Source organism: Sparus aurata, chromosome 23 (genome assembly GCF_900880675.1).
Source record: "Sparus aurata chromosome 23, fSpaAur1.1, whole genome shotgun sequence".
Taxonomy (NCBI): Eukaryota; Metazoa; Chordata; class Actinopteri; order Spariformes; family Sparidae; genus Sparus; species Sparus aurata.
Genome location: NC_044209.1, coordinates 7,673,202 through 7,688,644, shown reverse-complemented (window position 1 = coordinate 7,688,644; position 15,443 = coordinate 7,673,202). Strand labels below are relative to the sequence as shown.

Below are 15,443 nucleotides of genomic sequence, written 5' to 3'. Positions count from 1 at the left end.
GTCATACTATGATATTCTGTGCACTTAACTGTATCCTTATACAGTACATGTCTTCTGGCTCCATACCACTTCAATGCTAGCCAACCACGCCAGCTGTACAGTAATAACTACTCTTATACTCTCTCTTGCACTTGCGTCCAACCGATGTGCCCTATATGGTATTATACACTGTGTAATGTTACATACTTAATGCTCCAAGCCACTGTATCTATAAGTTTACTCCACTTTTTATACACTTTCACTCATCTTGTGTGTAGTTCAAAATGTCTCGTAGCTTCCTGGTTTCATAAGTAATGAAACAGCGCCCCCAATGCCTGGCTCCGCAGCAATATTTAGGGTGTTTATATTTTTTATAGGTTAAAGGGGATTGAGGAAGAAAAGGTTCCCAAAACACTGTTTGAAGCTAGAGAGGTGGCAGGGTCCGCCAATTAGAAACAGCATGAAATCGCGCTGTCTTTTAGGGTCAGTTTGTTTTTAATTTAGTCGTGAAAACAGAGAGAGTTTGTTTATTTAGTTTGTTTAGGCATTTCTTTTGTGATTAAAATGTATCTCCCAAAACGACATAGTGCACCTTTAATATGAAGACTCCGAATACGAATACAAAACACATTTTGGAACATTATGGGAGACGAAGCTTTCTTTAAAGGCAACCGTTGTGCTGTATTTAAAATGCCAAGCCTCTATGTATTATGTAGTGCAAGTGAAATACGTTCAATGAACAGAAAATATCTGCGCTGACAACAACCAAATTCATAGCGACATTTAAAAAATATATATTTTACGGGCGCATTGTCATGACTTGGCATATATAATTAATATATTTAATGTATATAAGTATTTAATGTATAGTAAAATGATCTTTATTGTCTGTATCTTAACGTCTAAGTGCCAGTGCCACCTTATTATTGCGAAGTAGGCTGTATATGAATTAAAGAAAAGTCTGATTAAAATGCAGTAATTTCATTCTGCTTCTACTCCCCATACAAAGCAAACATGTGCAAACAGAAAGAGCTACTAGATCTTGATTTTTTTCCAGGTAGTGTGGAGATCAGCCACTAGGTGGCAGTAATATACCATAAACAACTGAATAGAAAGAGTGCACCAGTCCTAGTGCAAGTCAGCTTGAATAAACTTGACTGATCGATTTAAAAATAAAGAAATGCAGATGGAGGAGCTGTCTGTCACATCCAATTTCCAATATTTGAAGAGTTTCAACATTCATCTGCAGCTGTGTTTAAATGCGACAGAGTGAAATGATTTAACAGCATCAGCTCTCCTCCAACATGTCACCACTCTGCGCTGTGTACTTGTCGATACTTAAAAAGACTGTTTGGCCATGTTTACCAGGTTTGGCAGCAGCAGTGACAAGCTGGCAGGGGTACAAAGAATTCAATGTTTGCACTACCTAAATACCACAAAGAGTAGTTAAATGTTTAACAATGGTTAATTCTGCTGGCCCGGGAACGTTTAGGCCTTGAATGCAACATTTCAATTTGCAGATCAGTCAGATTGGCACCCAATGTGAACCTGAAAGCACCCACAGACTGCCACAAAGGTCAAAAATGGGCAGGAGTGTGTAAGAACGAGCTTGAGGTCATCTCATCTTCCTGTGTTTGCTAGTGGGGAGAGGAGTGGAAAGTCTCAACCTTTGCATGCCAGATAAATGCAAACAGTTCAAACGAGTGATCTGATAACTCTATCACATATCAGACACCTACACAGGGACGCAGATTGTTTCCATGGGGCCATAATTACATTTATTACATGAGGTAGTGAGGGTTAAACTTCACCTCAGTGGCAGACTGCTGCCCACTCAGCTGACATCATTAACAACAGTAAACCCGACACTGTAGAGCTAAAGCTGAGGAAGGCAATGCATTAAAGGGATACATGAATATTAATTAATAAAGGAGGGTTCTAATATGAAATTGTGTCAATAAACAACTGCTTTTTGTATCCCAACAGCCACTCAGTGAGACACAAAATGTGTGTCTTGTTATGGCCATATTGCATCCTTCACAGGTAGTTGTTTTTCATCTCTTTGCAGCTGTGTTGGTTCTCTTTGTGGTCGTTTTGCTTCTCTTTTTGTTATAGGTTTTGTATCTTCCGTCAATGTTCAACATCTCCTTGTAGCTGTTTTTTACATCTCTTTGTAGTTGTGTTGGGTCTCTTTGTGGTTGTTTTGCATCTCTTTGACACTGTTTTGAGTCTGTATTTGGCCGTGTTGTACCTCCTTATTTGGCTTTTGTGTCTTTGTAGTCATTTCACATCTCCTTATAGTTGTTTTTCATTTATTTGTGGTCATGTCGTCTTTTCGTAATCATTTTGCATCTCTTTGGAATTGTTTACATCTTTGGAGTTACGTTGGGTCCCTTTGTAGTCACCTCGCATCTCGTCACAGTTGTTTTTCATCTTTTGTGGTTGCTTTGTGTCTCTTTGAAGTCATTTTGCATGTCTTTGCAGCTGTTTTTCATATCTAAGTGGCATTTTGCTTCTCTCTGTAGTAGTGTTGTATCTTTAGTGAATGTTTTGCATGTCCTTGTTGCTGTTTTGCATCTCTTTGAGTTTGTTTTGAGTCTGTATTTGGTCATGTTGTACCTCTTTATTGGGGTTTTGTGTCTCTTTGTAGTCATTTTACATCTCTTTTTAGTTGTTTACATCTCTTTGTGGTCCTTTTTGCTTCTCTTTGCAGTAGTTGGCATCTTCTGTGAACATTTTGTATTTCTGTGGTCGTTTCACAATTCTTTATGGTCATTTTCACTCTCTTGGTAGTCGTTTGACTGACTTTCCAGCTTTCCAACAAACACTTCTACTGAGGCTTTGGTCCACGGGCTCTAGGGCCACTGCCTGGGAAGCGAGTTTAGTAATCCATAGACCCCTGACCTAAAGTATTACCTCACCCGGATTTTTTTTTGTCACTGCCTATACCCTACTATAAATGCATGTCACCAAACTTTCTTACACCTTCCAAATTGAGACATCTTATTTTATCACCCTCAAATAGTACGTACTGATGACGGGCCACGTGTGGGTCTATGCGTGTGTCTAGACTGAACTGAAAATAATCACTTGAATAATGATGCTGATGGACTGGCAGAGACAGGTCGTGCTGATAATAATCTTCTCATCCCTGCACGAAATGTCCTCCTCACTTGCAAATCCTCAAATCATCTTAAAATGTCCATACACAGTGGAGAGCGGTGGGCTTTCAATGCTGGCATCACTGTTGTCGACTACTATAGCCGCACCATATGGCAAACAGCCAGGTCAAGCTTGAGAGACAAAACCCCTGCGGCAGAGTCAGTCATTAGGTCTTACACTGCAACCCCCAACAATAATCAGACATTAGTCTAGTAGTAGTAGTAGTGTACATCAGGAATCTCTGCTCTCAGTTTTATCTGAATGACTGCCAGCACCACCAATGTTCAGTGGAGTCCACAGTGCAAACATGTCACTGGGTCACGTTACTGGTAAATGTCATGTAGATGAATAGAAGCACTGGAGCAGCCCAATATGTTTCATAACTAGAATACATTCCAGATGAGAGGGCTAGAAAGAGGACAGCAACACTGATGTAACAGTGTCCGCTTTAAGGCAGTCGGTGGCAGACACGAAGGCCGAGAGGAGCCAGATTGAAGAGAGGAGCCAAAGTGGTACTCGGAGTGCTAAAAGTCAAAATGTGGAGCAGACAGTGCACCAGACCGCAGCTAATGTGACGTTACAGACCTCACCAGGCTGCAGCAAAGTGCTGCGTGCAGAGCACCCCGGGCTTCCCTTCAAGAAATGTAATCATCAGCTTCCCCTTCACTGCTTCTCAGATCAACTGACACATGCTCATCATCGGCACCCTGAGAGAAAGACAGACACTTTGGGTGTGTTTCATAATGAAATGTGGCCTGATGTACTGAGTTAGTGTTTCACTAAACCCACTCACTGACTCACTGCTCTGCTGTCTGGAGGAAATCCCTTTTTCGTGTCTAGGATGCTAATTCTGTACACTGCGCGTGTTCATTTTGTACATTATCCACATAGATGATTGAACACAGCATTAGGATAACATCATGAAACTGTATCTGCTTCGGAATGGAATTACAAGAAGCCTCCCACCCTCTCAGTCTTGATCATTACAGTTGGATGTTACGCACAGCTAAAAGCATGTATTTATCTGAAAACATGTCGTGCGGATGAAAAAGCAGTGTTCTCTTTGTGATCCTTCGGTTTTGCTTCGAGGTTTGACCGAATGAAAGCAGCTCTCTCATCCTGGTGTTCTAAAGAGCCCACACACACAGAGACGACCATCCGTGGATTTAAAACAGTCAGCTCTTTCAACTGTGTTAACAAGCAACGACAGTTGAAGGCAAAAATCAAAGCTTGCCGGATAGTCACTGCGACGTATTACTCACCACAAGCAAGTTCCAAGCTGACTATCATACTGTACCGACATGTACAGAAACCACCGGCTGCCTAAAAGGTCAACAGTAGTACTTCAAGCTAGACTATGAAACTATTGAGAGAAGAAATAACTTTTCTTTTCCGTGACAGGACTCCTGTCTATTCGTGCCACTTCTATGTTTTTGTATGCCGCAGACAAACACCATGAGAACCATTTAAACAATGACCAGGGTTCAGAAAGCTTTTAAAAAGTTAACTGTAAAGTAACTGTCAACGTGCCTGACTGAAACTATCTAGACTCTGGAGGTGTTGATCACCAGAATTCAGAGATAGCTCGAAAAATACAGAGAACAGCATCATCTCCGCTCACTCTTTTGGACCATTTGTAGAGCAACGGTTGGGTCGAGGGGCCTCTCAGTGGTTCCTGTAAGTTAGCTGCAAATGCTAGCAGCCCAGTATCGTAAATCAATCAATAAAGCATGTATTAACTACAAGCTGCCGACATCACACTTCTGCCTCTTTGTATTCATGCGTCAAAATAGCAGTCTTACGAGACAGGAAGTGCAGATGCTAGCTGGTTGCTCTGCTAACTTCCGCATTTGACATAACGTCAACACTGGTTTCTTCACACTCTGTTTTTTTTACTGAAATTCTGAACTAACATAGTGCCTCTTTAATGCCAGCTCATTTTTAGCTCCTGAAGACGCAAGAATAGGAAGACAGGATTGTTTAATTTAAGATACAACAACTCTTTGGTAAACACGAGTGGCTGTGTAGATGATAAATCTCATTATGTGGGAAAATCAAGCATTTTTAAAGCAGCACATTCAAACTGAAGCATATTCCCCACCATTATAGTGAAACAGATATAATTAGACATTTTCCAAACGTTCTGAACTGTACAACCCCCCGAATGACTGAACAGCTCCCTCTTGTGGAGGACATACACCCTGATAAACATGAATAAGTGAGTTAGTGAGTCAGTTGCCCATCAGGTCAATGAGCTCCGTCTCTTCACAAATAAACACCACATAAAAAAAATTATTCTCATTTTTTAATAATTGCATTTTATTAATTGAAAAAAAAACAACAAACAAACAAAAAAATGCAAATAAAAAAAAAAGAGCAAAAACAAAAACGGTATCATTAGGTAAGACAAGGCGAGAGACACTTAAATAAGAAGAGTTCCATGTTGGTGAGGATAAAGGTGAAGGCGGGTTGATGTAGGAGGGGAGAAGGGGGGCATTGTTGGATGGGACAGGTTGGATTATGTACACTGTTTCTCACTGCAGGACTGGCAGGCCCCGTAAAGGGAGGGGGGCTCAAAGTAGCAGGTCGGAGACACTGAAACACCAGAGAGAAAGGCACTATCCAGAGAGAACGAGAAAACACAAACACGGTAAACGAGCACGCACATACACACGCTGGACCAGAAATCAAAATGTTCGTCAAAAAAAAAAAAAAAAAGAAAAAAAAAAGTGCTTTGACCACACGCCACATTGGACAAAAGAAGAAGAAAAAAAACAAAAAAAACAACTTTTACATCATTTACACTGATCTCTCAACTTTTAGCATAAAAGACAATCTCTCAGTTTTCTGAACTGTTAATCTGTGCCAGCTGCAGATCTGCACTGGTGATTACACAATGTGATTATCCGAACTCAGCCTCTCTGCTACGTGCAGGTATAACAAGGAGGAGAGCGTCTGCCGGTGCATGCATGTAATGACTGTTTGTGAATATGCATGTTAACTACCTGTACATATCCTCCATACATCACTCTCTTTATAAATGAATATTGACAACATTTCAGCATGTCTTTTTTTTTTTTTTAAATCCCTTGCATGGTTGTGTAGTTCAGTTCTCCGACCTTGCTTCCCTCATGTTAATGTCAATGGACTCAGTCAGCTACATTCACTGCCCAAGTAAAATGGCTGCAATAAATACATTGGCTTTGAAAAGGTGGCTGACCTTTATACAGGGCTCCGTAATACAACAGCTCTCGCAGCATTCATGGCTTGACTTGCTGGTCAATATTTAGCTTCCTGGACACGATTAGTTTCTTCTTAGAGAACTAACTTGACTTGCCTTGCATTATAGACAAGAGAAACCTTTTCAAATGGAACTGATGACCCCTTTAAATATCATGCTGTGTTATCTGAGATCCCTCAGATAGATTCAGAAAAAAAAAAAAAAAAAAAAAAAAACTTGACTGACAATTCAGCACATTCTAGAGCTACTAGGTCTTATCCAGACTAACAAAAGATTGAACATAATTTACAAATGGAAAAAAATACAATTTGTGATGAGAGGTAAAACAGACAAAACACATACAAATATATAATATATATTCTTAAAAAATGGATTCTCTCTATAGTTGATTTATTTATACAGCCAATGGCTGATGTACAATGCTCACGTGCCAATGATCTCAGACATGGAAACTTGCTGTACTGTAGATTGCATCTTTTTTTTCTTCTCTCCTCTTTTTTGTACATTTTTTTTTAAAACAATTTCTTCTTTTTTATATTTTTAATGATTTTTTTTTCTTTAAAACAGAGCTAGGATTTATTGGTAGGCTTCTCATTTAGGTGATTAAAACAACAAGCGGCAAAAAAAAAAAAAAAAAAAAGGAAAAAGAAAAAGAAAAAAACAACACAAAAGAAAGGCAGAATGTTAAGAAGTTAAGGAGAAGACAGAAGCAGCTGTGGGAGCGGTAGAATCATTTGGTTATCTTCACGGTTGGTGCACTACTCTTTAGTTTTTCTGCATTTAGATTTCCCTCAAAGACAGTTCAATCCTCACCGAGGCGTTCACTGGGGAGGTGAACATTCTCAGCACAAGTAAAAGTTGATTTTGCTCAGCTGCCACCCACACAGCGACGCCTACGACAGCACTACTATCTCTCTCTCTCTCTCTTTCGGTTGTTTGCGTTCTTCCTGTCTGCTCCTGTTATCGTGGGATGGCGTAGAGGGGTGGAGAGGGTTGGTTTGGGGGAGTTGGATGGGGGCTGATGAGATCAAGAACGATAATGATGATGATGGTGGTGGTGGTGGTGGTGGTGATGGTTGCTGTTCTTGTTGTTGTTGTTGTTGCTGTTGTTGTATACATGGTCTGACTGTTTACATGTTCCGATTGACAGGCGTGACGTAGTTGCGGGGGAACATGCCCGTTTGGCCGTGACAGCCTCCTTTCCACCAGTTTGGGTCAGAGTTGTCCAGGACTTGGATGAAGTCGCCGCGTCGGAAACCCAGCTCTCCTTCCTCCTGGGGGTCGAAGTCAAAGAGTGCCTGCACATATGTGGGATGCTGTCCCATCAGGAGACGGAAAAGACACGGAGAGACATATTAGATAGGTTTGTGACATGATGAGCTACACAATTAACAGGGATTCAGAATACAACTGTCCACTCCTAAACGTCCACACTGTGAGTTAATGGTGACCCTAAATGGTAGTAACCCTATGAAATAGTCCGGTATTCACTTATTTAAGTGGCTAACTTTCATAAGCAAAAATAATATAAATCAAGTAACGTCTCTCTCTCTCTCTGTCTTTGTCTCTCTCTCTCCAACTGTCAGAGGTATGACTTCACTGTATATCACTTACTCTCTTTCCCTCCAACTGTCTTACCTGGGCATTATTTTCAACTCTTTTGTTTCCTGTGTGGTTTTGGTCACACTTGCTCTCTCTTCTTTCTCCTGCAGCTGTCCCTGAGACCTCCAGGCTACCAGCTTCACTGGAGCCAACTCCCTCCTCCTACCAGTGTCCGGATTCACGCAAATATCACACACATTTTTAGAAGAAATCTGCATGGTTCTGTCCAAGAACCGACTATAATATTTTATAGGTTACACAAATTATCCTAGCTCCATGCCCCTTAGCTTAGCATTAGTGTTGCTGTCTTTTTTTTTCTTTCTGAGACAATAACTCAAACCGATTAATTGTTTACAAAAATGGTTGGTGGCTAATTTAATAGCTGACAACATATTGATAAATCATTGCATCTGTTTTGTGTAATGTTATAGGTTTCTTGCTATACTGCTGGATTATTAAAAGGTTAATCACAAAACGGCTCACTTTCACTGGCAATGAGAAACTGTGAATTGAGTTTGAATGGAAACCAAACGCACAGCGAGCTGTTCACAGTTCTTTCTCAGCGTTCCTCTGAAATACTGAATTTAGATGACCACTGGCTACTGAGCTCAAGTGCACCACACCCAGGAAATTTGTTGTAGGCTGAGCAGCTGTGAACAACTTTCTGACGTGTGCCCTGATGCTGACGAAGGCACATGAAGCAATAACATGTATGATTAATAAAACAGGTGATAAGGCCAATGACACAATTTTGGAAAATAAATGGTTGGTTGGTGGGTTGTACCACTTACCAGTTAAGTGAAATGTTGTCATTTTCTTTTATTGAGCAGAAAATTCAGATATTTATCAAATTATATTTGGCAACCAGTGTAGCTCATCAGCAGTGCCAGAAAAGGACTGGACTGTCAAAATACACTGGAGGGGGGGCTTTAAGTATACAGTAAAACACTTCTCATGTGCTGCGCAGCATTTCTGAATAAATCCTCTCCAGGGTGAACCAACCAATTAAATGTGCTGCAAATAACCCACAACACACAACACCGCACGCAGCTCGTGAACTTGAATTCAGCTTAAACCAAAGAGCGCAATCATCATGTACTTTTTGGGGGAACTTGAACCGGCAGACGGTGTTATGTAAATGATGTTGCAGCAAATTTTAGAAAGCAGAACAGGATGTTATGTTAGTGAGGTCTAAGTGATGCGATGGCACATTGAATTATAGTCTTTTCTCTCCAGTTTCCTAAAAGTATTTGGAGTTTCTATAGCAAAGCATCTGCACGTTTTCATTCTAGTGCAGTTTGTTCACATTTGGTTATGCTGATAACCAACATGCTGTTAGTGGCGCTACAGTGTTAAACACTGCCCTGCAAGTGATCTAGAGTAGGTAGGGACAAATATCTATATGAGCGTCGACAGTGCTACGAAGTTTGAAACGTGTTCGATTATATCCTCAGATAAAACTCTTGTTCACCTATATGTACGTTCATACACCATATCATTCTGTAAAAGAAACACATTGCCATTTTTAAGTGTTTTCGTGCTGCGCGTGTCACTGTTGTAGTTTCAGGAAAAAAAAAACCTGGATCCCAGCGTATGTCCCCTCTTACCTGGGTGACCTGCTCTATGTCTCTCAGAAAGATCTGCTGATTGCGAGAGACCGAGGTGGAGCGGTGGTAGTCTACCAGCTCATTGAGGGAGTTAAACTTCACCACCCATAGGAAATACTTTCCAGCCCCGTCACGAAGAACCTTGAAGTGTTGGACGTCATTTCCATACCTGCACAAGGTCACAGGGAGGAAAGCTATGAGAAGATTTAAATAAATGGAGTGGAACACTAGGGCATTAAGATCCCTTATCAGATGATTAGGTGTGTCTGATAAGCGTAAGGTAAATACGTATTAGTTAAATGAAGTCTCAGACTGATAATGATAGACTGATAAGTGTTAGTTAAATGAATCAGTCATGCCAGTAAAGGATTGGCATTCAAAACAAGCTGACTACGTGAAAATCAGGACAGTCCAGACAGTAATTAAGATCCACATCACGGCGTCAACTTTACATGCAAGCTGCTGTGAACCGATCTTAACTGTTTCTTTTGGGAAGGTCAGAATGGAGAGAGGCAGATAAGAGGAAGTGAGCTCTGTATGTGTCAGCTAAAACCCTGAGTACTCATAGGGCTGAGTTCCAAAGCACAATACAAATGATCACAGCTGGCAAATGCTAGTCACCAGAGGGCAGCACTGAGACTTCACAGGAATGAGGAAGAGGTTGTGCTCATGACTCACACATACCAAGTATGGAAACTTGTAAACCTGATCAGTTGTGGGGAAATGAAGACTGATGTAAGGATAACGTGAAACTGTATTTATAGGAAACAGTGTGTGAATCTGTTTTTTTCTCGCCCCGCTGGCACATTGGTGCAGTGCTGCTTACTTCACAGAGAGAGAGAAGTCTCCTGGTGCGCTCTCGCTCTCTCTGATGAGGAAGGCCCCGTCGTGCCTCTGTTTGTTGAGCATCTCCTCTGCTTTGGCCCGAGGAATCTTCCCGAAGAACCACCTGGAGAAAGGAGAGAACCGATCCAAGTGAGCACAGGGCAAGACGTCCTTCTGCATAGTAGGGCCGCAATTAACAATCATTCTCAATGTTGATCAATCTGCCAATTGTTTTATAGATACATCGATTAGTTGTTTAATATATAACATATCAGAAACTGTTTCCTGAGCCCAAGATGATGTACTGTTTTATACACACCTCAAAGTTATTCTGTTTAATATATTACAGGAAGAAAACACAGAAAATATTCACATTTAAGTAGCTCAAACAGTTGATAACTGAATTAGCGCAAACAGATAAATCAGTTGTAACAGCTCTACTGCATAGACTCGATCCAAAGAGTGAAAACACTCTTACATTTTTTACAATTTAGAGTTTCAGTTGAACTCAGTCTGCAGGCATGCAAACTTCACAAAACATCACACCTCCTGCTGGCTGACAGGTCAGACCTGAAGACAAGGTGGTGTGGAGACCATGCTAACCACAGACACACCGCACTGCCGACAGGCAATGAAAAAAAAACAAAAAAAAAGAATCGCTTTAATTGTCTCTGGGCCAAAAAGAGGCAGTGCGGCATGTACACACCAGGATGAAAAAAAAAAGTTACTCAAGCACTGGTCTTTCCTGTGAAGCTGCACTGTACGTCCATTTACAAGGAAGTAGATTAGTCACTGTCTAATAATAGTGGTACAGCAAACACAAAAAATAAATATAAATCATCTGTTGTATGTCCTGATGTGCACTCATAAGCATCTGTGTTGAACTGAGAGGCTGGAAAAAAAACAGGTTGAAGATGAGATTTAACGTTGGACATTTTTTATCATTTTTGAGTGCCATTAAATGTGTTTTTTTGCTGTATGTATGCCACTAATATATGTTTGTGAGAAAGCCCTGACAGAGGGAATCAGTGCCAGGGATAAAGATGGATGGAGAGAGGGAGAGACAAAGCTCTCTACTTGTGTAAATAATTAAAAAGTACAGTCAGCCAAAAGATGACATCTTGGCTCCTTTACACGTAGGTGAAAATCAATAATGAAATGGCCAACTCTTGATCTGCTTTGTATCCGTGCCTGGAAGCAAAGCAAGCCAGCACACCGAGTCCCTTTCCCTGTTTGATAAAAGTGATAACAGAGCAATTAATGGAGCCGAGGAAATGACGAGAAGGAGAACGACCGGCAGTACTATCAGCAGCATACACACCTACACCTCTAGTGCTGTGAGGGGGAACGCTTAAAAGCACTCAGTGCTGCCTCAACCACTCTTATTCTTAATAGACTGTCACACAAATCTGAGCATTAGCCACAAAAACACATTTACTGTGGGCCAGGGGAAAAAATCTGTGTACAAACAGAAAGCACTCTGACTTAGAGCAGAGCTGCATTATATTGTGCTGTATAGTACAGCTGTGTGTGTGTGTGTGTGTGTGTGTGTGTCCGTCTGTCTGCTGGGCTGTGTGGGTGCCTGGTGCTTTCAGATGGCACTTCATTGTCACCACAACGGGAGACAAAGGCAAACTCCAGCCACTTCATCACCACTGTTGGTTGTCCATTACTGTACCGGGTAGTTTTCTACAAAACATTTACAGTAAATCTACACAGAAATGCTTTATTAAAAATCAAATTCCCCTGGGTTGCATATAGAATCTGAGTCTAGTGCACCAAGACAGGTCTGACTTGAATTATCCCTAATAGTGGTCTTGTTGATGGAATTTTTCAACGGAAAGCATGACATGACGTCCAAGGATGTGGCAACACTGCAACTGAGCCAATTACAGTAAGCAACGTGAGACAGTAGACAAGCTCCGACAATCACCGGAGTGATACGGGTTGAATCTGGGATTTAGCCACAGGGGATATTTGGCCTGCTGGATATTTCACAATAAAAGATGTAACAAATGATCTGCACTTCGAGGCAGGTACTAGATGTGTTGACCTTCCATTAACAGTTATGATATCTGTCAACATCCTCACTAGAACGCAAACAAAACAATATACAAATCTTATAAGCACATGTCATCACAGTGACTGCAGTGGCTTGCCCGATAACGATAAGTGTATTTTACTGCTGCCCTGGTTGCCGTTATTTGCATATTACATAAACCTTTACCCTGCTGTGGAGCAAAGTAGCTGAAATGCCAGGTCCCGCACACACACAGCCTGTTAAATGGCACAATCTTTCCTGCTCTCTCTGATGTGTTCAGGGTGAGTGGCAGGCGGTAACATTAATCCAAAGCTCCGATGAGAGGGCAGTGAAATTTACCTCACAAGTGCAACAGGCAGTAATAACTGCTCACAAGTCTGAGGACAATGTTTGCTGACATGTGCTAATGAGTAAATACATAAACATTATTTTAAGGCACATGGTCAGCTAAACAAATCTATGGATTGAATAAGAAATGTCAATATCAATGAAATGTTTTACATAAGACATGCTTAGAAAAGGACAACAATGCTGATTGACATGAAGCACAGAGTGTAACGTTTGTGTCTTGCCATGTTTGGAAAGTAAACACTGGCTGAATAAAGACAACTGATAATAATCTGTTCAGAGAGGCAGTTTATTTTTAGCTACTTTTCTGTTTTGTTTCAGAGTTTCAGCTTACCAAGGCTAACAAGTCATGTATTAATTTTTTCTATCCGTGGCTAAATCTGCATACTATCTTACAGAAGACATTGGACCTTAAAGTACATTTTGAAAATGTTGTATAAAAGGCCTTAAGATCCTTCATCATAATGATTATGATAGGTTCAGTGTTACAGAAGTATGAGGCACAGCTAAATATGGATTCCCTATAACCATAAAAAAGACCGTAAACACTTGACTATTGTTGTTACCAATACAATGACACACCCCCCTTGTAAAAAAGAAAAAAAAGAAAAAGGTACATCTGACAGCAATGCAGCAATGATGCAATAAGGTCAATATTCAATTAAGCATAAGAGGCCTCGAGCACATTATTAAAAGAGAGAGCTAGTCTGGCACTGAACGCAGGTCCAGAGGTAATGTCCTCTCTAAGGACCCTGCCAGGCTCTCTCTGAAGTGGTTCAACACACACAAACCTACACACACACACACACACAACCAATCTTGTAAGAGTAAATAGGACAATTGTAGTTCAAGTCTGGCAGTTAAAGTGCCCAAATAAATTTGTAAGCGTGCATATTTTATGTATAGATACATCACACTTTCACAGATACATAAAGACTGACGTTAGAGAACCAGGTATGCAGGTAGTACTTACGGATGGGCTTTGACCTCTATGTAATTCTTTGGGATGAAACCATCTTTTCCGTTTAGCTCGGCCTTGTACCAGTTCTGATCACACTCGTCATTTAATACCTAAAAAAAAAGAGAGACAGTGGAGTTGTTCAGGTTAGTGTCACGTACAAGTGTCAACAGTGGAAAGATACCAACCTACTAAATTTAGCTTCAGGCCATTACATTTAATTTCCTGTGACTGCAGAAGGTGTGGGGAGACCTGCCTGGTCAATATTAGGAGAACAACACTTAAAGCGGAGGAGAGCAGCAAGCACATTCAATATATTATTTATACGCCTCAAAAGATAGCATCTGATGTTCAAGATGTCACCTGCATGTTAAGCTACAGAGACTCATTTAACAGCACACCTCAGTGACACAGACAGCTGTGAGGGCAATCCTGTCTGACAAAGTAGGGCTATAGTGGAGGTGTGTTGGGCTGGCTGTGTGTCAGTGTGTGTCCAACTCAATTCATATGTTACACTCCATGTGTCAGTGTGCTTACAAGAGATGCGTCTTGCTGAAAGCAGTTGACCTTCAGGCTTCAGCAGCTGATTTATCACATGAAAAGGGTGCCCATGAGTGTTTTATAAATTCAAATGGTAGTGTTATTCCTTTAGCAGCAAAGGAAAAAGAAAACATTCCTCTCAAGTGAACGCCACGTCACTTAATATATGTGGATTATCCGCAGCCATTTTAAAGTGCTAGACTATTCATCTATATTAAAACTTTTACTGTTTTTATTGTCAGTTTCTGAAAGAAGAGGGGAAAAAAAAAACATTAACATAGGAAGGGACAATAACATTAACGAGAAAACATGTGGACAACATTCTTCCTTACAGTATTTCATCATGGATTGCGTGAAATCCTAATTGCGTTTCCGTAACGCATTAACCAATTTCAGAGGAAAACTAAGCAACAGCACTGAGTCATGCAGCCTTTCTTTGAATGATGTTGCAAAAACAGCAGTTAAAGCACATCTGAGATTCTCAGACCATCTCAAGGTCTACCACAGACCAGCAGGGTACAAAGCTTGAGAATCAACAGAAAAAGGATGTGATACATGTGTCACAGGACCAAGCCGTCACTTGTTAGATTCTTTGAGGAGCTTCAAGTAAAGCTGGGCGCGCATTAATGTCATCCCTCTCATCCAGTCAGGCAGAATCCTGTACCGATGAATGACTACATGAGTCAAGTTTGTTAAAAGCCATTTCTTTCACCCTCTTTGATCACAACTCATCTGCATAATTCATAGGGGAAAAAGGCATTTTCAGCAGGCAGGCACGCAATCTTTAAAGTAGCTTCTCTGAAGGGAAGACACTTCAGAGAAAAATGACTGTCGACAATCCTTGACAGATATATTGGACTCCAGCAGTTTTCCTTCTATTTTGTCAGTCAGATTTTTGTTTGTTTGCCTCCCTTTTCCTTTCCACTTTAACTCATAATTTCTCACTAACCCAGCCCAAGACAGCTGTCCAATTGGCCCCTGTGTAGTGTGAGTGGCCCGGTCTATTTGCTCCAGTGAGCCTGCAGAATGCCAGCTGTCACTGGCCCTCCCCAGCTGCTAACCCTGCAAAAGATGGAGCATTACTGGATCAGGGAGTGGCCTTGGACCAAAAAACGTAAGTGGGTTGAAATGAGGAGTGGG

General features: G+C 41.0%; 1 protein-coding gene across 6 annotated transcripts in view; it reads right to left on the bottom strand.

Annotated features, from left to right (window-relative positions):
• Positions 1 to 5,433: 5,433 nt before the first annotated feature.
• The window catches only part of grb2b (growth factor receptor-bound protein 2b), a 35,111-nt gene continuing 25,101 nt past the window's right edge, over positions 5,434 to 15,443 (bottom strand). For 2 of the 6 annotated variants that reach the window (XM_030408638.1, XM_030408639.1), the window contains exons 3-7: positions 13,779 to 13,876; positions 10,418 to 10,540; positions 9,592 to 9,760; positions 8,021 to 8,146; positions 5,434 to 7,707 (exon numbers count right to left, since the gene is read on the bottom strand). In XM_030408638.1, the coding sequence (XP_030264498.1) occupies positions 7,513 to 7,707; positions 8,021 to 8,146; positions 9,592 to 9,760; positions 10,418 to 10,540; positions 13,779 to 13,876 (711 nt within the window). In that variant the 3' untranslated portion in view covers positions 5,434 to 7,512. The remainder of the gene's footprint in view (positions 7,708 to 8,020; positions 8,147 to 9,591; positions 9,761 to 10,417; positions 10,541 to 13,778; positions 13,877 to 15,443) is intronic. The other 4 variants (XM_030408636.1, XM_030408640.1, XM_030408641.1 and 1 more) reach the window with 4 other exon arrangements.